At 49.0% G+C, this 27,952-nt stretch overlaps 2 protein-coding genes and 1 non-coding gene across 6 annotated transcripts in view; 2 read left to right on the top strand and 1 right to left on the bottom strand.

The window, feature by feature from the left end:
- The window catches only part of Cog8 (component of oligomeric golgi complex 8), a 15,137-nt gene extending 2,708 nt beyond the window's left edge, over positions 1–12,429 (top strand). Inside the window, exons 3-6 of one of the 4 annotated variants that reach the window (XM_055621005.1) lie at positions 1,188–2,015; positions 2,964–3,132; positions 6,006–6,182; positions 10,825–11,373. In XM_055621005.1, the coding sequence (XP_055476980.1) occupies positions 1,188–2,015; positions 2,964–3,132; positions 6,006–6,182; positions 10,825–10,982 (1,332 nt within the window). In that variant the 3' untranslated portion in view covers positions 10,983–11,373. Of the gene's footprint in view, positions 1–1,187; positions 2,016–2,963; positions 3,133–6,005; positions 6,480–8,834; positions 9,387–10,824; positions 11,374–12,044 lie in introns of those variants that run through there. The other 3 variants (XM_055621002.1, XM_055621004.1, XM_055621003.1) reach the window with 3 other exon arrangements.
- Positions 3,528–3,646, top strand: LOC129687287 (small nucleolar RNA SNORA28). The gene has a single exon (XR_008721765.1). It is a non-coding gene; the product is annotated as a small nucleolar RNA SNORA28 (small nucleolar RNA).
- Vps4a (vacuolar protein sorting 4 homolog A) lies at positions 12,416–27,952 on the bottom strand. The gene is made up of 11 exons (XM_055621006.1): positions 27,747–27,952; positions 20,903–21,014; positions 20,668–20,815; positions 19,634–19,695; positions 19,414–19,533; positions 17,738–17,894; positions 16,649–16,797; positions 16,222–16,303; positions 15,776–15,995; positions 13,619–13,759; positions 12,416–13,125 (listed from the first exon to the last, which is right to left on the bottom strand). Exons 1-11 carry the CDS (start codon positions 27,765–27,767, stop codon positions 13,024–13,026), a joined length of 1,314 nt encoding a protein of 437 aa, XP_055476981.1. The 5' UTR covers positions 27,768–27,952; the 3' UTR covers positions 12,416–13,023.

The following is a 27,952-nucleotide window of genomic DNA, read 5'->3' as shown; positions in this document are numbered from 1 at the left end:
TGCCAGCCAGGTAAGCTAAACAGAAGCTATTCAAAGATCTTATTACTCCTGTGCCTGACGCTGTCTTAGGTCCTAGGAATACTGTGTAAACAGAGCATTCAAGGCGATGGCTCTTGGAAGTTTCTTTTTCTTTTAAAGATTTATTTTGTATACGGTGTTCTGACTGCACGCCACAAGAGGGCACCAGATCTCATTATAGATGGTTATGTGGTTGCAAGGAATTGAACTCAGGACCTCTGGAAGAGCAGCCAGTGCTCTTAATCTCTGAGCCATCTCTCCAGCGCTCTCTCTCTCTCTCTCTTTTAAGGTTTACTTATTATTTATACAATATTCTGCCTGCATGTGAGCCTGCATGCCAGAGGAGGGCACCAGATTTCATTTAGATGGTTGCAAGCTACCATGTTGTTCCTGGGAATTGAACTCAGCACCTTTGGAAGAACAGTGCTCTTAATCTCTGAGACATTTCTCCAGCTCCATGAATTTTTTATTGTAGTCAGTGTCTGATAATTGACAAATAATAATATTGCAGATATTGGCAAATATCTGAAGAAATAAGCCAGAGAAAACCAGGCAGGCATGGTGGGGTATGTCTGTAAACCTACCACTTGAAAGATAGAGACAGGAGGGTTAATCAGGAGTTCAAGGCCATCATTAGCTACTTAGTGATTTTGAGGCCAGCTTGCTATATTTCTGTCTCAAAGAAAAAAGAGGGGGACCCTAGGGTAGAGGGCTGTCGAAGTTTACTAGAGTTCTGCTTTGCCAGCCTTGTCAGGAAAAGCCTTTCCTGACAAGACCTTGATGAGAAGGAACCAGGACTTGAAGTTCTGGGGAGACAGCAAAGCAAAAAGTAGGAAAAGGGTAAGGGGGGAAGAAACTGTTTCAGGGATCCCAGAGCAGCCACTGTTACTGGATTGTAATGAGAAAGGCTGTGCTCAGGTGAAACAGATAAAGCTGTAGAATCAGGCAGGGCCTGGAGATCATGATGAGTAGTTGGTAGTTTGGTGATGGCGATGAAAATCCTAGGAGGACTTTTGAGCAAGAGAACTAGTTATGCAAGTGGATCTCTGTAAACCTGCAGGTGTCAGCTTCAGAAATCCACTTTATACATCAGGAGAGTTGTAAGAATGGCTTAGTAGGATGAGTTTTCAAGTATTTATCTCAAAGTGTTATGACTGTCATGTTGTCAGGGCATTGTGAATGAAGTGCGCCAGTCCATGCAGCTGATGCTAAGCCAGCTGATCCAGCAACTGAGGACCAACATCCAGCTCCCGGCCTGCCTGCGTGTCATTGGCTATCTGCGGCGCATGGATGTCTTCACTGAGGCTGAGCTGAGGGTGAAGTTTCTTCAGGCCCGGGATGCTTGGCTTCGCTCTATCCTGACTGCCATCCCTAATGATGATCCTTACTTCCATATCACAAAAACCATCGAGGCCTGCCGGGTACACCTCTTTGATATCATCACCCAGTACCGAGCCATCTTCTCAGATGAGGACCCCTTGCTGCCACCTGCCATGGGCGAGTACACTGTGAATGAGGGTGCCATCTTCCATGGCTGGGTGCTGCAGAAAATCTCACAGTTCCTGCAGGTGCTAGAGACCGACCTTTACCGGGGTATAGGTGGCCGCTTGGACTCTCTGCTGGGCCAGTGCATGTACTTTGGGTTGTCCTTTAGCCGCGTGGGGGCTGATTTCCGGGGCCAGTTGGCTCCTGTTTTCCAGAGGGTGGCAATCAACACTTTCCAGAAAGCAGTTGAGGAAGCAGTGGAGAAATTCCAGGATGAGATGACTTCCTACACCCTCATCTCAGCTGCGGCCATCCTGGGCAGCAGCAACATGCCTGCTGCAGTCCCAGCCACTCAGCCAGGGACGCTGCAGCCACCAGTGGTGCTCTTAGACTTCCCTCCCCTTGCCTGCTTCCTCAATAACATTCTGGTTGCTTTCAATGACCTACGGCTCTGCTGCCCAGTGGCCCTAGCGCAGGATGTGACTGCAGCCTTGGAGGATGCGCTTGCCAAGGTGAGTAACATTCTGCTACTGTGGACTGCCCTTGGTATCAGCCAGGCTATTGCATGGAACCAGCCCATATAACCATGGTGCCTCCTGGCCTTGACAGGGTTAGTGTGGTCTTAAACATTTTTCTGGGAGAGCAGTTGTGATGGTTGATCAACCTTTGTGGGGATGATCGAGGAAGAAGTTGTAACGTAGAGTACCTGTGCCAGTCATTTAGCATGCTCAGTCTATTGCTTGATACCAAACTCCCAGGAACCAAGCAACTTAAAACGGTCGCATGTATCAGCTAGTATCTGTGAGCTAGGAACCCAGGTGCAGTGTTTCTGGGTCCTGTGCGAGGGGTCTCACAGGCTTATTCAAGGTGTCAGCTGGGTCCAGGCATCTGTTGGAGTTAGAGCTTCCTTAGAGGCTCAGTCCAGGTGTCAGGTGTCATTCTGTGCCACTGGAAAAAGTTGCAGAACTGAGGTCCTCTGCACCCTCCTGTTAGAGGAGCGTTAGGGGTAGGGGTAGGGCACAACATGGCTGTTCTTCCTCCAGGCCAGCAGAAGAGCATCCCTCCCATACTATTCCATGATACTCCTCTACTGGAGCTGGAAACTATCCCAGAACACAACATGTTGGGTCATTAATTCACCAGTGAAATGAACAAGGTAGCAATGAAAGTATTTGGAATGAATAAACTTCCTTTCTTTTTCTTTTTTGTTTATCGTTTTTTTGTTTTCCAAAATAGAGTTTCTCTGTGTAGCCCTGGCTGTCCTGGAACTTGCACTGTAGGACAGGATGGTCTCTAAACTCAGAGAGATCTGCCTGCCTCTACCTCCTGGATGCTGTGATTAAGGGCGTCTGCAACCACCACCAAGCTGCGAATGAACTTTCTTCATGCTGCACATTTGCAGTGTTTAAATAGCAGCAGTAGACTTCCTCTGTGGCTGATCGTTGGCACTCGTCTTGTAGGTAACCAAAACAATCCTGGCATTCCATCGTGCCGAAGAGGCTGCATTCAGCAGTGGGGAGCATGAGATATTTGTCCAGTTCTGCACTGCCTTCCTGGAGGACCTTGTTCCGTATTTGAACCGCTGTCTTCAAGTCCTTTTCCCACCAGCTCAGATAGCCCAGACTTTAGGTAAGAGAAAGGAAAGATTTTATTTTAATTTTTTTCTGAGACAGGGTTTCTCTGTTTAGCCTGGCTATCCTAGAACTCATCTGTAGACCAGGCTGGCCTCAAACTCTCAGAGATCCACCTTCCTCTGCCTCCCAAGTGCTGGGATAAAGGCATGTACCACCCAGCCTGGCTAGGAAAGAGCTTTTTTAAATTTTTTATCTTTTATTGTTATAGAGTCTATGTAGCCTTCGCTGGCCTGGAACTCAGAGATCTATCTGCCTTTGTCTCTCCAGTGCTGGCTGGGATCAAAGGCATGCACCATGACACCTAGTTCTGTATTTTCTTTTACAAATATTCTTATTGTTGTTATTATTATTATTTTGTTTTTGTTATTTTTGTTTGTTTGAGACAGCACAGAATCTCACTATGATCCAAAAACTGTCTGACACAATTTAAGCTTGCTATAGCAAAAAAGTCTAACCTATTCCGGTGTTCTCTTCTTCATGAGATAAGCCGTTATAAAGGCTCAAACAATATTTAAGAAAAAAAACTTGTTAGTCATGAATGGAATTGGTTGTATAATGTGGAAGATGGTCATTTTTCTTGGAAAGGTTTTCTCTGGTTCATCTTTGGAACTTTGCTTTTTTTGCCCATGGTATCAAAAGGTTTCCTGTCCCAATTCTGGGCTTACCTGTATTTGATCTAGGTGCCACCTAGTTAGTGTTCACCTTTTAAAAATTGCATTAGTCCCGTGTGTTTCTCAATAAACCTCAGTCCTAAAGAAAAAAAAAAAAAAACCTCACTATGTAGCCCTGGCTATCCTGGAACTTGCTTGGTAAACTAAGCTGGCCTTGAATTCAGATCCTCCTGCCTCTGCCTTTCAAATGGCTGGGATTAAAAGCATCTGCTACTACCACCCAGCCTACTTTTATTATTTTTAGTTATGTATTGATGTAAAGGCAGTGTGGGAGCATATTTCTCATTTTTTTAAGTCTCATGTAGCCCAGGCTGGCCTTGAATTTGATATGTAGTTGAGGCTATTCTTGAACTTCTGGTCATCCTACTTCTACCTTCCAAGGACTGGAATTACAGGCATGCACCACCACTCTTACCTTAGGAATAAGTTTTGAATTGCCTTACAGGTGTTTAATTCATCTAACTAAATGATGTGTGCATTAGCACAAGTCAGTGCCTTTCTGAGAACTACCAAGGTGGGTAACCACTGCCAGTACCAGCTTTTAGAAGCCTGTGACCCTCAGACCCCCTTGGTAGACATTCCTCAGTTGTACCCTGGCAAACTCTGAGTTGCTCTTAATGTGCCATTTCTGAACATTTGTAGGAATGGAATCATATACTCTGTGGATTATCTGGGTAAATGGAAGAAGCCAGTCACAAAGAACCACTGTTGTATGCTTCCCTTTATGGAAATTATTCAGAGACGTGTGTAGAATGATTATTAATATCTAATATTGATTCCTGAAATTTTTAAATTTATTTTATTTTATATGCATTGGTGTTGTGCTTGAGGGTGTCAGATCCCTTGGAACTGGAGTTACAGACAGTTGTGAGTTGCCATGTGGGTGCTGGGAATTGAACCCAGGTTGTCTGGAAGAGCAGACAGTGCTCTTAACTACTGAGCCAGCTCTCAGCCTGATTCATATAATTATTAACACAGCAGTTATTCCTTAACCAGCTATTATATAAATAAGATGCTGTACTTGTTAGATTTTTTGATAAGCCTTTATGCACGAGCCTGGACAGATACCAGCCCTGCTTCCCAGCCCAAACCCTTATAAATAGTTGCTCATGTTTTCCATCTGGGCTGCTTCTCTCCATCATGCCAATCCTCTGAGCCAGCTCCTCCTGCCTCTAGTTCACAATACCCCATGGAGAACTGCTCCTTTCTCCTCCTCCTCCTCCTCCTCTTGCTCCTGGTCTTTCTGCTACCCCCAAGCCCTTGAACCTTGGCTCCGCCTACCTCTCTTCTGCCCAGTCCAGGTGTAGGCAACTTTATTCTGCCAATTAGGGGTAATTTGGGAGGCAAAGTTTATACAACATCATTTTGGATATGTGAGAATTTGCTCGTAGAACAGTAAGAATCTTGGGGGTGGGGGTGAGCGACTAACATTTGAATACATAGTAGGTTTTGGTTTTTGTTTTTAGACAAGAGTCTTATGTAAGCCTAGACAGGAAAATGACTTTGAACTCCTGGTCAGCCTGCCTCAGCCTCCTAAATATTGGGATTACAAGTGTGTTGCTACTAGGCTCTGTCAGATAAGTGGTTTTAAAAATATTTTTCTCAGGGCTGGAGAGATGTCTCAAAGGTTAAGAGCATTGACTGCTCTTCCAGAGGACCCGGGCTTAATTCCCAGTAACCACATGGCAATTCATAACTGGGACAGACCCAAGGGAAAGGCCTAGGCCAAGAGGGAGCACAGCTACCCAAGGTCATTGCTGACCTATTGCTGAGGCGAGCTGTGCCTCCCCTTACCTACTCCGTAAAAGACCTAGAACTGCCTGTCCTTTGACAATAGTGCTTACTGAGTGTCTCCTGGCTCCTTACTGTGGGGTCCAGTTTAACTGGCTTTCCATATTACAAAGATGCCCTTAGCCAGGCTTAGTGGGGCACAGCTTTAAGCCCAGCACTTAGGAGGAGGAGGAGGCAAGCAGATCTCTGTGAGTTTGAGGCTAGCCCAGTCTACATAGTGAGTTCCAGCACAGACAGGGCTATGTGGTGAGACCGTGTCTTGAAAAAACAAAAACAAGCCTAAAAAGTAGTTTCCATGTGTCAGTATATGTAATTGTGTCAGATCTTTACTCAGTGTTTCCCCTGTGATCTCTGCATTGAATTAATAACTTTTTTTCCATTTCATTTTTTCTGCTCTCTGGGTCAGGCATTTCACACACCCAGCTCTCCAAGCACGGGAACCTTGGCCATGTGAACATCAGCACCATCCAGGAGTCTCTCGCCTTTATCCTGCCTAAGAGAGAGACTGTCTTCTGTCTAGATGACCAAGAGCTAGTGCAGGACCTCGTGGTCCCAGCTCCAGAGCTTCCTGCGGAGCAGCCCAGCCTGGAGCCTGTTATTTCAAAGGCCCCAGAGGGCGGGTCAGAGAAGGGAGAGCAAGGGGAACTGCTGCCTGGGGAGCCAGTGGAGGAGGAGCTGCTGCCGGCAGAGCCACCCAGTGAGGAGCCATAGCAGTAATCCCTGCACCCAGGCTGGGGAGCAGCACTAAGGGCACAGCACTGTCGGTGGCATCTGGAGAGGAAAGGTCGCTCATGTGGTGGCTGAGACTGCTTTGCCTAGGATAATGCGGGGCACTGTGGTCCATGGGAGCTTTAATAAAGCCACCAACTGTTGCCATCTGGCTGCTGTTGTGCTTGATTCTTGAGACTCCCAAAAGGCCACCAGGAGTCAAGTCCATTGCAAAACACACGAGGATCTTTATTCGAAGCATACTGGCTCTCAGTGTACACATTAAGGTTTAGATCTTTTCCAGAATCAATGCCTTAGTGCTATCAGCTTGGCTCTGTGAGCCAAAGTCTGATATAGTCTCAGTCAATGACACCACTGCCACCCCCGCATACCTTTCCATCCCTGAACCAAGTCTCCTGTGTTGGTCAGGGGGACATCCTGGAGATCTGCTTGGATTCCTTGCACAGTCATGCAGGGGCCCATCCAGGTCTGGGTCTGGCAGCAGAGTGGCAGGAGTCAAGGAAGTCAGCACTTGAAAGGTGACTCTTAAGAGGACTCAGTAGTAGTGCCCAGTAAAGGGTCAGGCAAGTGCTGCTCAGCCACCAATCTGGGGCTTGTTTCAGCACTACGTCAGTGGTGTGAGGGGTGGTTAGAACCAAGTCCTGCCCTAGAATCAATTTTTTAGCATCCTTGACCAGTAATGCTACTGCATCAATGTTGGGAAGGCATGGGGACCATCTGGCTGCCACCAAGTCTAGCTTCTTGGGTAAGGAGGCTAGTGATTTCCTAATTTTCATCTGTAAACAGCTGGAACAGTTTGGTAACATCCCGTGCCTGGTTCCAACTTGTGGGGGTCAGGATTTTGAGGACTTAACTTGCGGCCATCTGACATCCAGCTTTTACCTTACTTTAGGATGTAGCCGAGGTATTGTACTTCTGACCTACATATTTGGGCTTTCTTAGCCGAGGCTGGATAGCCAAGCTCTCCCAGAGTGCTGAGTAAGTCCTTTGTTCCTTGTAGGCAAGTCTCCTCGTCCTCGTACTGCAAGAGAGTAACTTGGGGGTGCTGTTCTTGGTACTCACCCAAGTCCTCATGCAACGCCTCATCAAAAATTGGAGAGTTGGGGTCTGGAGAAATAGCTCAGCAGTTAAGAGCACTGTCTGCTCGTCCAGAGGTCCTGAGTTCAATTCCTAGCCACCACATGGTGGCTCACAACCATTTACACCCTCTACTGCCTTCTTAAAGCACTAATATGCATAAAATAAATAAATAAAATGTTTTTAAAAAATTTCAAAAAAAAATTTTGGGAGAGTCTTGAATCCTTGAGGGAGCCTGGTCCAAGTCAATTGTCCATTTAATCCAATGTCCGTGTCGTGCCATTCAAATGCAAAATATTCCTGGCTCTTTGGGGCAAGAGGCAGACTGAAAAGGCATCCTTTACATCTAGAATTGTTACTTTGTAGATTGATCCTGATTTGCTTTTCCTCTGGACTCTATTATACACCTTAGCTGCCAGGGTTACTAATTCTCTGAGACTCTTTTCCTGCAAATTCTCTAGGCTTTGGAGCTTTCTCTTAATATCTGGCTGCGCCTGAGCTACAAAGGACATCACTACAGTGGCCTTATGTTCGGCTGCCTCTGGATCATATGGCGTGTACCTCCGGAAAGTTTCCATGATTCTTTCTAGGAAAGCCGCGGGGCTTCCCTCTGGTCCTTACTTAATGTCATAAACCTTAGTCAAATTTGTGGGCCTCTTGGCCGCTGCTTTAAGACCTGCCAAAAGAGCCCGGCGGTAGACTAGAAGCCTCTCCTCACCTGCTGCTGTATTGTAGTCCCAGGTAGGTCTCTGCAAGGGGAAGCTGGTATCTATCAGCCTGATTGGTAGTTGGCTCCCCATTTGTGCCAGTTATCAATTTCCTAGTCTCCACCTGGATACGTCCCTTTTCTCGAGCCGGGACTCTCACAGACACCAAACCACTGGTATCCAACTGAGAGCCTCGAGCTCAGGATTGAGGGTGATTTATGGGTCCAGTCCCAACCAGTGGCCCCAAAGCAGGGGATTTCAAGCCTGGCCTCTATTGGTTGAAACACAAAAGGGGATGTTTCATTTTGAAACAATTGGCTGTGGGAAGGCACCCAAACCATAAAAGGTTCTTTGTTCTCTCTTGTGTGTGTGTGTGTTGGAGGGGGATATCTGGTCTTGGGTTTCAGTCGCAATGTCCTGTCCTATGCTAAATGGCCGTTGCTAGGGAAGAGGGGCAATTGGCACATTCTGTGGTATTTCCAGGAACAAGGCTACAGTGACTTTGTAACGAGTTCGGGCCATCTGAGCCGGTTTCCTTGTAACAGTATTTCCGGTGGGTGGAAAGGAATGCAGCAAGGCGGGCTCCCCGCCCCTCTACAGTAACCCAAAAACCTAATTTTAAATGCTTTTGGTCTCTCATCCCCACGATGAGTGACCGGAAGTTGCCCGGAAACTACGCTTCCCGGCATCCCCAGCGCTAGCGGGAGGGCGGGCGGCGGCGGTGTCGGAAACCGCCATGGGGCTGCTGGGCGGCCTGCTGCTAGCGGCGCGGGTGCCGCTGAGCCGGGCGCGGAGCTGCAGCTCGTCCGCCGGCCTGGAGGGCCCGGCGCGCACGCGCTCCTACTGGCGGTACCTGAGGCGCCTCGTGTGCGGCGCGCCGCAGCCGCCGTACTCGCGCGTGTGCCAGGTCGGCGACCCGGTGCTGCGCGCCGTAGCGGCCCCGGTGGAACCCGCGCAGCTGGCGGGCGCGGAGCTGCAGCGGCTGGTGGGGCGCCTGGTGCAGGTGATGCGCCGCCGCGGCTGCGTGGGCCTGAGCGCGCCGCAGCTGGGGGTGCCGCTGCAGGTGATCGCGCTCGAGTTCCCCGACGCGCTCTTCCGTGCCCTCTCGCCGCGCCTGCGCGAGCTGCGGCAGATGGAGCCCTTCCCGCTCCGCGTGCTGGTGAACCCCAGCCTGCGGGTGCTGGACAGCCGCTTGGTCGTCTCCCCGGAAGGCTGCGAGAGTGTGGCCGGCTTTCTGGCGTGTGTGCCTCGCTTCCAGGCCGTGCAGATCTCAGGTGCAGGGGCCGGGGGAGGCGGGGTTCCCTTGCTCTCCGCGGCCGGGATAGTGCAAACACAGCGGGACCCCGGAGCCTCCGCACGGAGCTCAGGGCTGACAGGCAGGATTCTTGAAGAGCAGAGCAAAACCCTCTTAGAATGGGGCGCAGAGTGCCAACTGGGGAGACTCCGTAGATAGGGAGGCTGCCTGCCTCTCCCTTCCTAGGCAGTTATGTAGATTTCACATACGTTTATACGTAGATAAACGATTTTCCTAGTTTATCAGTCATGGTGGGCTTGTGTAAGAAACTGGGACCCGGCTTTACCCAGACTAGGGTAACAAGCCATTCCATGCCTATCAACCACATTTTTTTTCTGGAATGTGCTTATTATTTGCAACTGTGCCAAGCTGAAATATGTAAAAGGAACTTTTATTCGCCTGTTTCAATTGTTGTTTCGGAGTTTGCCTCCTTCTGCTAACCTAAAAGCGTCTGTCCTTCCTACAATCTAACCTAGGCCTAGAATGTTTTTGGCCTCTGAGACTGCTTAATAAGCTCACCTTTTCTTATCTTACTGCTTTCAAGACTGGCTGGCTCGACTCAGCTGTTCTGGTCAAACTCCTCTGTCAGCTTATTTACTCCATCTTGTTTTTCTCTCAGCCTCTGAATTGCTCTGCTTGGCCTCAAGCTAATTCAGTCAATCATCTCTAATCTCCAGGCTCCTCTTTCTCTGGCTAATTCAGTCTTCACCTGAGTTCTCTCTCTGCAACCTATTACTGCCCCGGTAAAACCGCCTTCTCTCTCTCTTTCTCTCTTCCTCTTCCCTTCTCCTTCACCCCTTTCTTCCCTCCCTCTCTCCACATTGCCCCTTTAGTAGCTTTCCCCTCTCTTCTCATGGGAGTTGTGCATATCCTATTCTGTCATATCTTTCTCTAATTCATCACCTTTTCTGCCACTCAATTAAGCATCACCTTCAAACATGGGTGCTTCTACAAACTGATTTAACCTTCATTGTTTGGGATTAAAGGCATTTCTTTACCTGAAACTTGCTCTATACAAGGCTGGCCTTGAACTCAGATGCTTGCCTCTGTCTCCTGGATTAAAGGCGTGCTTGTATTCCAGCCCGATCACACAGACCTGGAAGGTCTTTGGATGTGATCTCTTGCCAGAGCAGCCATATTCTAAGTTAAAATTCCTCTACAGAAATACCTTTGATAAACAGCACCTGAGAAGAGTTTTGAGGAAGGAAGCACCGTAGCAAGAGAACTTATAGTAGAGCTGGGAGTCAGGCACTGGACAAAGTTGAGGCATCCTTTCTAGGAGGGGTTAGGGCTGTTGTCTACATCCGCCCTTGGGTGGTGTCCCTGTGGATGGGAGATAAATAGGTTCAGCTGGGGCAGGAAACAGGCAGTAGGACAGGAGGTTGGACACCTCAGCCAGCCTGTAACTTCCTTTGCAGGACTGGACCCAAGAGGAGAGCCAGTGGTGTGGTCAGCAAGTGGGTGGACAGCCCGAATCATCCAGCATGAGATGGATCACTTGCAGGGCTGCCTATTCATTGACAAAATGGACAGTGGGACGTTTACCAATCTCCACTGGATGGAGGTGAATGACTGAAGCTCTCCTGCTTGAGTGAGGGTCTGGAAACCCGGCACGAAGGTTAAGGTGGGCGCATCTTTTTGTGCTTCAACTTGGAATTGGTTTCATTTGACAGTGAAGAGTGGACTGCCAGCATGTGCTGGACTGAGGTGATGATAGACATGCCTGTCCTGAAATCAAGTCTGAAAGAACACTGTTACAGCTGGAGTAGAAACACACCCCAGAGGAGTGGCATCTCCTGACGATTCCATGTGGAGAAAAGTGGGCCAGTAAACATTCTCAGTTCAGATAACTTCAGGAGACACACATATTTGTTTATTTGTTGTTGTTTTTTCAAGGCAGAGTTTTTCTGTGTAGCCTTGGCTATCCTGAAACTCACCCTGGGATTAAAGGCATGTGCTACCACCAACTGGCTTAAGACACACATATTCTACCCCACTCCCCAGGCAATGCTCCATAATCCAGATATCTGAAAAATAATTCCCCCCCCCCCAAGACAGGTTTCTCTGTGTAGCCTTGGCTGTCTGGACTCACTTTGTAGACCAGGCTAACCTCTCGAACTCAGAGATCCACCTGCCTCTGCCTCCTGAGAGCTGGGACTGAGGGTGAAACACACTACTGCCCAGCTTGAAAGTTGTTTTAAAGGCAGGTGTAGTCTGTGCGTGGTGGCACACCTGTAATTCCAGCACTCTGGAGGGCAGAGGCAGGGTGCTACTTGAGGCCTGTCTCAAGAAGAGAAAAAACCAGATCAAATCTGGGAGGGAATCAGCTCCAGGAAATTGAGTGCCCTCTTCTATGCACAAACTTACCCCCCCCACACACACACACAAAGAGGACATAATTAAAGTCTAAAGAGCAAAGCTGCTAGCAGCTGTTTGAACCAGAGCATGGAAAACAAAGCAGTTCTGGCCCTTTCGAGTGTTTTAGAGGACTTACAGCCGGGAGCATAGAGCTCCCACTTAAGGAAGGGGGACCTGGGTTTGATCTCTAGCATCAGGAAGCAAAATATAAAAGGAGAACACCGGTTTTTGGAGGTTAGAGCGCTTCTTTCATAGTGTGTGTACATCCCTGTATTCACAGCATTTCCTGGGCTGCCTTCTGGACCTTCTGAAGCGGGCAGCATCTGCCAGTAGCAGTTACTGGATTGTCTCATGGCAACAAGGACCTAGTGTTAATAACACTCGCGCCTATAATCCCAGCACTTGGGAGCTGGAAGCAGGAGGATCAGGATCATCCAGCCTGGGTACTGGAAACCCTGTCTCAAAACAACAAAAAAGACTGAAAAACTACAGCTGCACTTCTGAGCCTTAGGCCATGCAGGCCTTGTCACCTGACTGGAGAGCACTCCTCCTTCCTGCGCTGTTAAGAAAGGCAGAGATCAAGAGGGTCTTAACAGAAGTAAGCTTGACTCTGAAGAACCCCATACTAGAATCAAAGAAGACTCCAGCAGCTCAAGAAGGGAAAAGGGTTTATTAGACATCTTCAGGACAGGACCAGCAGAGGCTGGGCTCAGTTCTCAGCGGAGGCAGCCTGACTGCCCGACTGCCGTCTCCTGGTGGAAACAGCGTTGTGCTCACTCGAGGAAGCCATGAGCTCCTGCAAGGAAGACCTGAAGCTCCAGTTGCAAACTGAGAGGGTGGGATGGCTTTTCCTACTTTCCCATAGTCAGCTTATAAGTAGCCAAAGTTCAGAAGAAAGGAGTGGAAACAGGGGCCTGGTGGCTCCCACTCCTTAACTCTTTCCAGGTATTTTTTATTTATAAACAACACAGAAATCAAAGCAGCATTAATTTAGGGGAACAAAAGTTAAAAAAAAACCATGAGGGCAAGGATTGTGAGCATCCAGGAATGAAGTGTGCAGAGCCAGTGTCCCAGCGTCCTACGTGGTGAGGTGTCTCTACAGCTGCGGAGGCCCTTCCTTCATCCCACCAGGTCGGCAGCCAGGCGGCAGAGGGGTTACTATCGACTCCAGGACTTGAGGCTCTGCCCCGGCCACTGCTGTAGAAAGTCCCATGAATTTGCTCCAGTCAAACTCCCAATTTCGTTATCAACATGAAGCTTTAACTCTCCTGTCCAAAGTCCTCAGAGAATTTCTTTACTTTCAGGAGGTCGTCTGCATTCACTGTTGGCCGGGTAGTAGCCAAAGACCGGAGCATGTCCGACTGCAAAGACACAAGCATGCAGCTGAAAGGCTGACTCCTCAGCACCTCCCCTTCTGTCGTGCTGTCTAGATTGACAGGAGGTTTGCCTCTGAGGTCACCCCCAGTGCAGACTGCATATCCTGTCCATCTGATTTCCACTACTTCACCCTGTAACTGTCATCCCATCCCATCAGCAGCTTCTGTTACTGTATTCGCCCACTGTGCAGACAGCTGCCAGGAGAGAACAGATACCACAATCAGGTAGCAGCCATGTGAAGAGATTTCCACTGGTTCCTTCTGGACCAGAAAGCCAGCCCTTGGACTGATAGCCTCTGGGCTTTCCTCTACCACTTAAAGGCTCCCCGGAGTCTCAAGCAAGAACCTCAGCTACCAAAATCCCAAAGGCAACTCTCTGGGAGGACTGTGGGCCAGACAATAGGAAAACACTCATTTTATTCTTAGAGCCAGGTCCCCAGTTTTCTGGACTTTGTTTCTCTCCCAGTGGGTCACTTACCATGCAAACCACAGGCTCTAAGAGTTTATCACCAGGGACATCCATCCAAGTCATCTCTATGGCCCCTGGATCCCCTGGAGAGCATGGGGTCAGAAGATCATCAATTACAACACTAGGGTTGGTGCGGGAAGGGCCGCAAACCTGAAACCAAGCAGAGGCTGTGAGGCTGCTATCGCTGTCCTTGGTGGTTGTGTACATCAGGGCCCAAGATGGCCTGAAGGGGATATTAGGGTTTTTAGGTCAAAGTTGGAGGAGGGAAAAGCTCCTTTAAAACAGTGTAAGGGCCTGAAAGATGGCTCAGTGTGTAAAGGCACTTGCCATGCAGTCCTGACAACCTGACTTTCATCTGTGGAACCCATGTAAAAGAAGAGAACCAACATAACATAGTTGTCCTTTGACCTCCAAAACACACCTCAGCACCTGTGCATACTGTATCACACAAACACACACATACCCCCTGTAGTATTTAAAACAAAGTCAAACAAGAACCCTCCTGTGGGGAACACCTGTGATCCCAGTACAGGCAGGATATTCCTCGAGTTCAAGGTCATCAACTATAGGTGAACACGAGGCTGGCCTGAACTAATCGAAACTGTCTCAGAAGACAGGTGTTCATGGGCTAGTGAGGTGGCTCAGCAGGTAAAGGCGCCTGTAACCAAGCCTGATGACCCGAGTTGGATCTCCCAGATCCACACGGTGGATGGAGAGAACCAACTCCTTTGCTCTCTGTGTGCGCACTCGTGAGCACACACAAACAACAGAGCAAGCAGCAAACACAGGCTGAGGTCCGAGAGGGCTGATCTGGTTTCAGAAGTGCGTGGAGCACATCCACCTGTGGCCACAAATGTTCCGGCTTCCCCAGTAACGCCACCGAAACCCACCCCATAAACGGAGGTGCAGCAAACGCGCTCCACTCAAGTCTCCTGCGATGGGGAAACACCCCCGGCATACCAAGTCACCAAGAACTGGCTCAGGCCACTCCAGTGTGGCTTGTCTTTTAACTGAGCAACCTGCTCAAACCTCCAAACTTGGGACTCCTGCTGTCTCCCCCTTGCTCTGATGGCCTCTCACTGTTTAAAGAAGTGTTGGCTGTTGGTCTGGTGCTGTGCACCCATGCCAATTTCTGTGCCCTGACATCTGGTTGCAGTCTGGAGGGAGGCATTGTCATGAACTCTGAACAATGTTGTGAAATTTGCTCCCTAATTATCTCTGGTTAAGACAAAACAAAAACGAAAACAAAACTGGAGAGGGAGGTGGAGCTTCTGTTCCCAGGCTTGGGGTCTCAGATAGGGATCACAATGTTGGAGAGAAAGGAGGTGGCCTGATGGAGCAGGGGCAGCCCAGACAGGACCAATGTTGGCAAGTAACTTGGGGTGTGTGGCTAGGAAGTAGCCAGAGTAGCTTAGAAAACTAGTATAAAAGAAGATCTGTCCAGGTGAATAGAAAAGCCGCCTGACAGGCTGGAGAGATGGCTCAGTGGTTAAGGGCACTGACTGCTCTTCCAGGATCTAGGTTCAAATCCCAGCACCCACATGGCAGCTAACAACTGTCTGTAATCACAGACTCTGACACCCTCACAAAGATATACATGCAGGCAAACCACCAATACACATTAAGCAAACAAGCCCTCTAAATTTAAGAATTTTCTACAATAAAGAATCAGCATTTCTCTAGCTGGTTGTTTCTATTCCTGCCTTCACCATGCCCAGGACAGTGCTGGCACACAACAGGTTCCAGAGCACACACTCAGCAGAGATGTTCCTGAGGCAAGTCCTCCTCCTTGCACTTGCTGTGTCTGGCATGTTGCAAGCATTTGGCTTGTGTGCACCTGCCCTCCAGCATGGTGCTGGCTGCCTATGTTCTCTTTCCCACAGCCGAGGAGCATTATACTCCAGCAGTAACTGCAGGTGGGATGTGAGGCACAGCTCCAGGCCTAGAGCAAAAGGGTACTTAATACCCGCCCCTGGTTCTCCACAGGGTGTCCTCTGAGCATCCAGGGAGCTTATGAAGAAAACAGAGGCTACCCGCTTCTGGACTGCTGCCACTGCCTAAGCCACTGCTGCCACTCACTGAGACAGGGTTTCTCTGGGTGCCACCCTTGGTTGGCTGTGCACACTGGTCTCCACCCGCCTGTCTCTGCCTCCTAGTGCCGCTCACCTTCTTGAAGTGTGTTGCTGACTGTACTTTCCTGACCGGCTGCATGAGGGAGTCCCGCACAATGATGCTGATGTCTGCGCCTGAGTAGCCTTCTGTCTTCCTGGCCAGCTCGTGGACATTAGCATCCGTGAGGTTGTGTGGTGTGCTCCCCAGATGTAACCGAAACATCTGGGCACGGGCTGCTTCCTCTGGCAATGGGATATAAATTCGCTTTTCAAACCTGGAGAGATGCACAGTATGAAATGAGAGCTGATCACAGAATGGGAGGGGGAGGGAAAAAACAGCATGCATATTGAAATAAGTGAGTGTTCAGGCCCAGTACCCAGATTTACAAAGGGCTCTGCTTGACATGCAGACTTGGAGGATTCCAGAGAAATGGGGACCAATGGCTAGTCACAAACTAAGCATTGCTAGACAAAGACACCAGGCTCCCAGGAGAGACTCACCTCCTCCTAATAGCCGAATCCAACACCCAGGGGATGTTTGTGGCACCAAGAACAAGAGTCCCATCATTGTTATTCCCTACTCCTGTGGAGAATGAAAGACAAATGACTCATGGTCCTGTAGAAGCCAGGACCATGGGAAACTAAACCATGTCTTGGGGCTTCTCTGAATGGAGACCTAAAGCACCACCTTCTCTGGGAGGGATGGAGAGGTGACATGGCAGAGGCCTCAGGGCGGTCTCTTTGATGCAAGCCTATCAGAGGTGCCCCTCCTCCACCTAGGACATAGCAGAGGCCTCAGCACGGTCTCTTTGATGCAAGCCTATCAGAAGTGCCCCTCCTCCACCTAGGCCAGTGTGGCTACATAATGGAGCTGTGGGTTGGCTTTGGGTGGGAGACAGCCAAGGAGTGACAAGGCACCGGCACACACCCTGCATCTGGACCAAGAACTCCGTTTTGATCCTTCGGGCAGCTTCGCTCTCATTTTCATTCCGTGACCCGCAGAGGGAATCCACCTCATCAATGAAGATGATGGAAGGCTTGTGCTGCCTGGCCAGCTCAAACAGGTTCTTGACTAGCCTGGGAGAGTGAGAAAGGGGTCAAAACCTGGACACTCCTCCCAAACATGCTCACCCTGAGACCCAGCTGCTGATGCCTCTCCCATAGAGAGGCTGAAAAAAAAAGCACAAACAGTAGTGAATCAAGAACTTGGCTGTGGCCTCAGCTCAGACCCTGGGAGGGCTGCCCATTCATAGCCCTGGACTTGCGAAGAACCTTTTCCTTCTCTCTCAGCCTCAGTTGCACATCAAAGAGCAGGGGAATAAACCAAACCCATAAAATGCCCCTAAAGAGGATATACAACTGACTACAGGCTTGGTAGCACAGGTCTGTAACCCCAACACTTAAGAGGTAGTGATAGGAACATCAGAAGTTTAAGGCCAGCCTCTGCTACAGATGGAGTTTGTGACCAGCCTGGGGTATCTGAAGTTCTGCCTCATAAAACCAAAAAGAAAACAAAATGATACATACTTACAATTGATTCAGTTTCCTCTCTCTCTTTTTTTTTTACTACATTGTTCGGCCTGCATTTATGTCTGTATGAGGGTGTCAGATCCCATGGAACTGGAATTACAGACAGTTGTGAGCTGCCAAGTGCTGGGAATTGAACCCGGGTCCATTTGGAAGAGCAGTCAGTGCTCTTAACTGCTGAGCCATCTCTCCAGCCCCTTTCCCTTTCCTTTTTGTTTTGAGACAAGGTCTTATGACACAGAGCAGGCTGACCTTGAACTTGTGATCCTTCTGCTTCTGTATCCTGAGTGCTGGGATTACAGGGGTACCATATCTTTTGCAAATCCCTGACATCTGTGTATCAGGATGTCGTCTCTAAAAGTAAGCACTTGTTCTGATTATCCTTGATTATCCAACAGAGACTTCTCTGGGAAGTGGTTTCCAAGGGGCCAGGAAGCTGGCCTACCAGAAGTTGCCAGGGCTGCCAAAGCACAGCTGAAGGCTGACTTACTTCTCGCTCTCCCCCAACCACTTAGACATCAGATCCGAGGAGGACACAGAGAAGAAGGTGGAGTTGTTGGCTTCTGTTGCCACGGCTTTGGCCAGGTAGGACTTGCCTGTGCCTGGGGGCCCAAAGAGCAGGATGCCTCGCCAAGGGGTGCGCTTGCCTGGAATGAAGAACAGACAGACTCAGCTGCTTCCTGACTGGAAAAAAGGAGCAAAGAAAAGTTGAGAAGCTGAAGGCAGGGCTGGAGAAGCCAACTCAGGAGGCAGATGGCTTACCCAATCAGCATGAGGACTGAAGTACAGCTCCTAGCACCCAGAAAACACCAGGCAAGAGTGGTGGCCTGCCTGTAACCCCAGCGTTTGGAGAGCAGAGCTAGGGATCCCTACAGTAAGCTGGCTAGACTAGCTGAATCATCAAGTTTTGGGTTCAAGTAAAGGCCATAAAGGCCTTCCCCATAGATAGATAGATAGATAGATAGATAGATAGATAGATAGATAGATAGATAGACAGACAGATATATGAGCAACTGAGGAAGACACCTAGTATCATCCTTTGACTTCTATACATATACATGCATCCCCACACATAGGAACACATATAATCATACATGAACATACCATTCACAATCAATCAGTCAGTCAGTCAGTCAGTCAGTCAACCAAGTAAGTTGTGGGGGTTGGAGAGATGGCTCTGTGGCTAACAGCAGTAGATGCTCTTCCAGAGGACCTGGGCTTGATCCCAGCACCCACAAGGCAGGTCACAACTGTAACTTACAGAGATCCACCTGCCTCTGCCTCCCAAATGCTGGGATTAAAGCCTGGCTGAGACAATCTATTCAAAGTTCAAGTTTCGTGTGGCTTTGCCCATTCATAGCTCTGGACTTGGGAGCTATGAATGGGCAAAGCCACATGAGACTTGAACTCACCATGCAGCCAAGAATGGGACCCAAGTGCTGAGATCATTGGCGTATACCACCACATCCAATTTACATGGTGCTGAGGACCGAACCCAGGGCTTCACACATGTCACAAAAACTACCATTCCCAGCTCACAAAAAATTTTGGCTGGGCTGTGGTAGTGCAGGCCTTTAATCCCAGCACTCAGGGACATAGAGGCAGGTGGATCTCCGTGAGTTCAAGGACAGCCTGGTCTACAAAGCAAGACAGAGAAACCCTGTCTTGAAAAACCAAAAATACACAAACAAAAAATAAATTTAAAAAATGAAATGTTTTTTTGATGCTAGCAGAAGCCAGGGAGTTAGGGTCAGGACCCGTGGGATGGTTGCCTAGGTCCAGGTTCCATCCCCAACAAAAGTGGGGGTGGGGTAGAACAAATCACCTGGTAGATGGCTGTGGTGAGCAGGACAAACATAATGTGCAGCAAGGCCAGAAATACTCTCTGAGCTCTGCTGAGGACATGGGGCTACCTACCAACTGCTCTAGGACACTTAGGGTGGAACCCCAAGCTAGACTCCTCAGGCTCACAGTTTTATACCTGGGCTAGTGACTCCATTCTTTTTAATTTTTATTTTCTTGTTTTTTCAAGACAAGGTTTTTCTGTGTAGCCCTGGCTGTTGCAGAACTTGATGTGTAGACTAGGCTGGCCTTGAACTCAGAGGTTTCCTTCCTTCTGCCCCCTGAGTGCTGGGATTAAAGGTGTACAGCATGCTACATTCTTACCTGTGAATAAGTGTGGAAATTTAATTGGCAAAATCACAGCTTCTTTGAGAGCCTCCTTCGCCCCCTCCAGTCCAGCCACATCATTCCACCGGATGTTGGGTTTCTCCATCACAACAGCACCTGCAAGGAGGAGGATCCCAGACTGGCCCATGAGCACAGGTGGACCCAGAAAGGGACCCATGCCACACCCCTCCTATTGCCATTGCCTCAGGCCTCTTACCCATCAATTGTTCTTGTAATTTCTTTTTCTCTGGATTATCCCCTTCGCTGTCACTGTCACTACTAGGAGAGCAAACAGAAGATCAAGTTGGCTCTCCACTCTGGGAGGGAGGAGGCTCTGAGTGAGGCTAGCTCCACTAGCATGAACACCTATGTACGTGCGTGTGCGCTTATGCGTGTTCCTGGCTCAGCCCTGGTGAGGGACAGAGCAGAGATCTCCAAATGTGAGTGCCACACTTCGTCAGGAAACACTCATAACCCATCATTGATTCTTCATTAAAGGAATATGGAGAGTTGCAGCTGCCTTTTCCTATGGCCTGATGAGGGAAATATGCTTTGGCTGAACTTACAGAACATCACGTCAAGCCAGTGTAATCATCAGAGACTTTTCAGACAACAGACAACACAGAATCACAACTCCAGAGGACTCAAAGGCAGAGAAGACATTAAGTTAAATTAAATTTAAATTAGTAAGTTTAAAACTTCACAGTACACAGTGAGGCCTTGTCTCAAAACAAAAACAAAGTCCTTTAAAGGGAATGTACTCTCATGCCAACAGCCAGATGCTGCCCTGACACCACTTCTTTTCAGTCTTCAAACCCTCCTGCTTGCCGGATCCTGTCCCTCCTTCAATCTGTCGTTCTTACTGGTAAATGTCTCCTGTCCCTTCCTCCATCTGTCTTTCACACTAGGAAACCAGACACTGGATTGCTTAATGAGAGCAGCTGTTGGTGTCTCTGTCAGGAGTAGATGGATATCCCATACACAGGGTGCAACAGAAGTCCAAGGCAGCACTGTCCTCAAGAATGAGAGCAAGCTGGCTGTGGTGGCACATGCCTTTAATCCCAGCACTCGAGGCAGAGGCAGAGACAGAGGCAGATCTTTGTACAGAGTGAGTCCAGGACAGCCAGGGCTGCTACACAGAGAAACCCTGCCTCAAAAAAAAAAAAACAAAAACAAAAAAAAAAAAAGAATGACAGCAACAGGTGAAATAGGCGCATGCACCTGGGGACATGTGCACCCCAGCCCACTCACCCCTTGCCTTCACTCTGATTCTCTTTGACTGGCTTCTTGCCATGTTTCTCTTTGTTTCGTAAGTAATCCTTCAGCTTCTCCGCTCGGTCTAGGTACTGCATGCACTTTGCTCGAATGCTCTCCTTGGCCTTGTCACTGTGTGCTTCATCTGCAAAAGGACAGTGGCCTCCCTGAGCCCCATGTGCCTGTCCTCCTCCCAGGGGACTGCAGCTAGGTGACCCTGAGAATGACTCACATTTGATGGCGTGGAGAAAATACTCCACAGCATGCTGGTAGAGCCGGAGTGCTTCCTCGTAGTTCTTGGCTTTGTCCTCTTCAGTGGCTTTCGTCACCAGATCGATGGCTTTCTGGAAAGGCAAGGCATATAGCTCAGTGCTCCCCATGGGATCCAGAGAGCCTCTGGAGTCACGGCAGCAGGATGAGTTAAGATGAGAGTGCCAGGTCTGTAGATTTATAGGTTGCAGGCCATTATGTTGCCCTACTTTCCTGCCACCAACTAGAAGGGCTTGAAAAGACAGCTGGCCTTCCCAGGGAGTTAGCGGTCAGAAGCCTCCCCTTCCTCCATCCTGTTCTAGAGCTTGGCTAATGGGAACTGCCTAATGTCTAGGGCTGGGGCTCCAAAGGCAGGCCCAAGGAACAAGTTCACATTCTACTCCTATGCCCCAAAGGAAAGATGGACTCACTGTTATAGCTCAGCAAAGCCAGGAACCACACTTGGCCCAGGCTCCAAAAAGATTTAGCCAGTTAAAGAAAGCCTTTCATGGACCAGGTACTATCGATCCAACAGAAAGATTTAGAGACACCTCTAGCCCTCTCTACTGCCCAGGTCACTCTAGGCACAGAAAAGATGAGTTTTCCTGAACCCCCTAAAGCTGACACTTGAGGGAGTCGACTCAGCCATATTACAAACCAGAACTCCAGGAACAAAAGTACCAAAAGAGGGGACTGCCTGCTGGCTCTCTAAGAACTCTGTGAGTGATGCCTTTGGGAGTCTCAAAGGCTCTGCAGACCCATGCTCCCAGCTGAACTGGAGGCCCTATACAGCCAGTTTCCAAAACTGCAGCTTCCTCAATCCACAAAGCCTGGCCAGAATTCTCCTCCATCTGGTGCAGCACTGGCCGCCTGGCAGGCAGATCCCACTGCAGACCCCGCTTTAGCCACAGCGAACAACCACCTCCTGACCAGCTCTTGGCAGGGCCAGGGCATTTGTTTAGCCATCCTCATCTGTAAGAAAGGCACACAGACAGCTCTGTAAGACTGCCAGGCTGGGGTGAGGAGACAGGCAAAGTGAGAGCGTAGATGACTGCCATGCTCCAGGCCCTGCTGCCTAACACACCATGGCCAGCTGACCCGTCCTGCAGAAGAACACACTTGACTCCCCCCACAGTTCTTTATAGACCAAGGAGACAGTACCTGGTCCTGTAGCTTCTTTTCTACAACCAACACCCTCAGTTCTTTGGACTTTCTACTCTCTATGACTTGCTTGGGTCTGCCCCCTCTCTTTAAAAAAACAAACAAACAAACAAACAAACATACATACATACATACATACATATATATATATATACATATATATATATTTAATTTCATGTGCACTGGTGTTTTGCCTGCATGTTTGTCTATATGAGGACAACTGGAACTGGAGTTATAGACAGTTGTGAACTATATGTAGGTGCTGGGAACTGAACTCAGGTCCTCTGAAAGGGCAGCCAGTGTTCTTAACCACTGAGCCATCTTTCTAGCCCCGGGTCTGCCCTTTTAAAATGGGGAATAGAGGGAAGGGTCAGGGCTGCTGAGATGACTTCATGGGTAAAAATCACTGGTTGTGCAAACCTAGGCAAACCTAGAGCCCCGAGTTTGATTCCTAGAACCCACAGAGGAAGAAGACCTAATTCCTGAGGAGACCCTACACTCAACTGCTCCTGAAAGTTGTCCTCTGACATCCACACATACAAATAAATAATGTAGAAAAGTAAAATAAAAAATAAGGCAGAAAAGACTACTGAGCAGTCGTAACATAAGCATTTGTTGCTCTTGTAGAGAACTCTGGTTTGAGTCCTAGCACCTACGTGGCAACTCACAATTGGTTCTAGTTCTAGGGGATCAGATGCCAGATAAATTGGCACATAAGGAGTACAGACATACATGCAGACAAAACACCTGTAACAAAGTAAATAAGAGTCTGGAGCGATGACTCAGATTCAAAGGTACTTGCTGTTCCTTTTGGCTTTGAGAAGGGGTAGCTCCAATTGGCCTGGAACACTGAATGTAAACAAAGCTGGCCTCTACCTCCAGAGAGGTGTTCAGATAAAGGCACATGTGTAGAGGAATTTTAATTTAGAATATGGCTGCTCTGGCAAGAGATCACATCCAAAGACCTTTTAGGTCTGTGTAATCTAACTGGAATACAAACATGCCTTTAATCCAGGAGACAGGCCAGCAGATCTGAGTTCAAGGCCAGCCTGGTATAGAGCAAGTATCAGGTAAAGAAATGCTTAGATCCAGGCTTGGTGGTATGTGCCTTTAAGCCCCAACAATGAAGGTAAAGTTAGTTTGTAAAATAAAGCACCCATGTTTGAAAGTGTCTAATTGAGTGACAGAAAAAATGATGAATGAGAGAAAGATATGACAGAACAGAATATACCCAACTCTCAGAAGAGAGAGGAAAGGGAAGCTACTTAAGGAACAATACAGAGAGAGGAGGCAGTTTTACTGGGAAAGTTTTACAGAGAGATGTTGAACGAAAGAACAAGCTAGACAAAGATGAAGACTTAAATGACCCAGAGAATGAGAAGGGGCCAGAAGATTAGAGCAGATTTCTGGAGTTAGTTTGAGGCCAACCAGAACAATTCAAAGGCTGAGAAAGAAGCCAGATTGTGTAAGTCAGCTGGGAGAAGAGTCTGAGCCAGAACAGCTGAGTTGAACCAGCCAGCCCAGAGCTCAGGAAGAACAAGAAAGGGTGAGTTTATTAAGCAGTAAGTCTCAGAGGCTGAAAACATTCTAGGCCTAGGTTAGATCGTACGAAGGATAGAAGCGTCCAGGACTAGGCCTTGGTGAGCAAATAAGCCTCCGCGACAACAGCTGAAACCAGTGCCACCACGCCTAGCCGCACTTGCTGCTCTTGCATAGGACTGGGTTTGATTTCAGCAGCCACGCGGTGCCTCACAACTGTCTGTAACTCCAGTTCTAGGGGATCCAACACCTCCTTCTGGACCGAGGACATCATGTATGCAACAAGGTGCACACATACGTGCAGGCAACACACATGCATAAAAATAAAAAATAAACAGGAGGCTCAGAACAATACCCGAGGTTCCCCCGTCCCCGCAGAGCAAAGCAGGCCTGTCTCCTCTCTGCTAAACACTATTAGGGCACCGACTAGTACATTACATTTTCTGGCAACCAGTGCTGTCTTGCACTTGCAGGAGGTCTTCGTTTCAAAGGAAAGAGACAGCTTTGCATGACAGGAGAGTCAGGTGACGAATTAGACTGCCAGCCCTGCCACATCTCTAGGGACACCACGGCAAAGGGCTGAGAAGGAAGAAAAGGAGTAACAAAGGTGTGCCAGCAGGGGCCTGGACGCCCTTCTCTGTAGAAGCCCCTTCAGCAAGTGTCTGCTTTTGTGAGCCACATAATCTCTGCAGCACAAAAGCAGCCACTGACAACATATAAAGGAATGAGCTGGGATGTCATCCAATAAAACTTTATTTTTAGGCACCAAAATCTGAATTTCAAATTAGGTCATGAAAGCCTGAAAGCCCCCACCCCAAATCATTTAAACAATGTTTTCTGATTTGGGGTTTTGTTTTTGTTTGTTTGAGACAGAGTTTTTCTGTGTAGCCTAGGCTGTCCTGGACTCTCTTTGTAGACAGGCTGTCCTTGAACTCACAGTGATCTGCCTCTGCCTGCCAGAGTGCTGGGATTATAGGCTTGCGCCATAGCGCCCTGCTTTCATTTAAACAATGTAAACAACTGTGGCATTAGGTAAAACCAACCAAGTCAGTCACAGAGAACCACACATGGTATAATTCTATTTAAAGAAAATTTCAGCTGGGTGACAGTGGTGCACACCTTTAATTCCAGCATCTGGGAAGCAGAGGCAGGCAGGCAGGCAGATCTCTGAGTTCAAGGCCAGCCTGGTATACAAACTGAGTTCCTGGACAGCCAGGACTACACAAAGAAACCTGTCTCAAAAACAAAACAAAACCCCAAACCAAACCAAACCAACCTACAAACAAACAAAATTCCTGAGCCAGCAAGATGGCCTCAGCAGTTAAAGGTGCTTGCCTGGTTTCAGGACAAACACCAATCAATCTGGAGCTAGGTGGGGTGGCATACCATTTTAAGCCCAGCTCTGGGGAGGTGGAGACGCATAGATATTTGTGAGTCCAAGGACAGCCTGGTCTACATAGCAAGTTCCATCCAGTGCAACAGACTGGGATACTGTCTCAAATAAAACAGAAACCAAGCTGAAGCAGAGCGATAGTGGTACAAGCCTTTAATCCCAGCACTTTGGAGGCAGAGGCAGGTGGATCACAGAGTTTGAGGCCAGCCTGAGCTCCAGGGCTGAAGAGATGGCCCAGAGATTAAAAACACCGGCTATTCTTCCAAAGGTCCTGAATTCAATTCCCAACAACCACATGGTGGCTCACAACCATCTATAATGAGATCTCATGCTCTCTTCTGGCATGCAGGTGTATATGCAAACAGAATAATGTATAAATAATAAATAACACTTTAAAAAAAAAGAATGAACTCCAGGATAGCCAGGATTACACAGAGAAACCCTGTCTTGAAATACAGAACAAAACAAAACAAAACAGCACGCTGAACCTGAGCTGCTGACTAGCTTTCACGGTGCTAGTCTCTGGGGGAGAAAAGACATCAATAGTATCTTTGAAGTCAGCCATGCATGCTACAATATTGACCTGCCAGGCAAGCTGTGCTCATTAGCGCGATAGTGGCACTCAACTATATTTGTAGTTGTATAGGAAAGAGTTCTGACTGATACTGTAAGCCTGATCAGAAGCCCATGGTTGGGTCACAGGCCCTAGGGAAGAACCTACTACTGGTGTTTTGTTAAATGACATGTTGCCGAGCTGCCCTCTAAATATTTCTGCTTATGTCCACAGATATAACTAGGCCAGAGAAGCATCCCTTTCTTCTCAGCGGTTAGCGATAAATGCAGACTCCTAACTGAAAACAAGGGTCTCTTGAGGGCTCAGCCCAGGCGGGACATCTATGTCAACCCCTGTCCCCAAGGAGCAAGGAAAATCGGAAGAAGGGATGTAGAGGAGGGCTGTGAAATGCTGTCTTTGGGTTAACACAGCCACTGCAGCTATGCTTAAAGGCACAAGATAAACTCACCAAGACCAACCAGCACTTAAGAAGCAGTAAGCAGAGGCACACGCCTGTAATCCCAGCACTCAAGGAGGCCAAGGCAGGCGGATCACTGTGAGTTGGAGGCCAGCCTGGTCTACAAAGTGAGTCCAGGACAGCCAAGACTACATAATGAAACCCTGTCTTGAAAAAACAACCAACCAACCAAACAAACAAACATACAAAAAAACAGACTTGGTGGGTTATTAATAAAGAAAGGAGAGGAGAGACCACAGACTTGTTGGCAGCGCCTGAGGGGAATGGGGAAGGAGCTGGGGGCTCCTGGTGGGATTTGAAAGTGCACAGCTTACATGTATAAAATGTCAAAGAATAAAGGAAATACCGGGGGTGGGGTGCGGTGGGGATCTGCTTGCGACCCAAGCCTGACAACCTGAGTTCAACATCCAGGAGATAACCGATTCTTGAAAGTTATGCTCTGAAGGGAGCCACACAGGCAGTGGAATGGATGTGCTGGCGCTGGCACACTCATACCCACAGACACACCGTACACAGACATACATACATACATACATACATAATAACATATAAAGAAAGTGTGTGTCTGGAGTAGGCAACTCCACAGACAGAGTGTGCTACACGGGACAGAAGGGCTGAGGAACCCTGGTTAAAGGCATATTGTTTCTTTGACAACGATACAAACCTCTAAAAGCACTGAATGGTAGTCAGAATGGGTGAACGGTATATCACCAGTGCTCTATCTTCATAAAACTGTTTCAAAATAGCCAGAAAAAAAAAAAAAAATAGCCTTGCTAACATCAGCAGGTGGAATCAGGCTGAAGTTCGTTTAACCCTTAGTTACAAACAGGTCAGTTTCTGCCATTAGATGGTGGGTTCTGGTTCTGGGTTCCATCTAACTCCAAACCTTTATCTCCACCTAGAGCAGGCAATCCCCCGCGTCCCCCCACTCCCACCCACACCAGGCATGTGAATGCACTCACGCTCTGATGCTTTGGCTAAAGTCCGTTCCTTCATGAAATCTTACCTGGTTCCAACCAAGCGCTGACTTTATTTGCAAAGGCTTACCGAGCACACGATATGCGGAACCTATGTTACAAATGCTTTCCCTGAATTATTCGGTCTTGGGCCTTCTGACCACCCTACAAGGGCACTGCCCATTTTACTGGTGAGGAAATCCAACATTCCCAGGTCCAAATCCTAGACACGCTGGTGAGTGGCAGGGCTGGGATTAAAACCCAAGCTTGAGGCCCGAACATGTTTACAATTTCTGACAGCTCTAGAACGAGCCCTTCCTTCATCCGGGCGGCGCCACCCCAGCATCACCCTGCACGATCTAGGGAATGAATGAAGGGTGGCTGGCCGAGAAGTCGGGGGCTCGTTGCCAGAAGGCCAGGGGGCTGCCCGGGCGCGTGACCGCCGCTCCGAGAGCGACCAGCGGAACCCCGGCGCGCTCAGGGGGAGGCGGCGCCGCTGCAAGGCGGCAGTTCAACCCCGGCTACGAGGAGTGGTCTCGGGCCCGACCGGTTCGGCCTGTGCCGGGGCCGCGTAGAGACGTCCCTCGGGCTCAGGGCGCGGAGAGGCTGCACCACGGGTGGGCCCAAGCGGCCCCACCGGGACCGACAGGCCGGGCTCCGAGGAGGCCACTGCCTGCCCGCCCGCCCGCCCCGCGGCCCGCAGGCCCTGCCGCCTTCGGCCTCCGCGGGCGCGCCGCACCCGAGTACCTGGAGGGTTGACGTTGTCATTTCATCTCCTGGGTCTGCCCCACACCCCGCGGCGCTGCTTGCGGCCTCGCTCCGGCCCGGAGGAGCCGAGGTGGTGGGTGCAGCGCTGGAAGCCCAGCGGGTCGGCTCTCGGCGCGGGCAGGGCTGCCCCTAGCAGTCGGAGCCTAGTCCGAGGGTGAACGAGGAGCGCGGCCCAGAGCGGCCCA

The sequence above is a fragment of the Psammomys obesus genome, unplaced genomic scaffold (genome assembly GCF_907164565.1).
Source record: "Psammomys obesus unplaced genomic scaffold, mPsaObe1.curated_primary_1811, whole genome shotgun sequence".
Taxonomy (NCBI): domain Eukaryota; kingdom Metazoa; phylum Chordata; class Mammalia; order Rodentia; family Muridae; genus Psammomys; species Psammomys obesus.
Note: the sequence above shows the minus strand (reverse complement) of the source record. Positions and strands in the feature narration are given on the sequence as shown.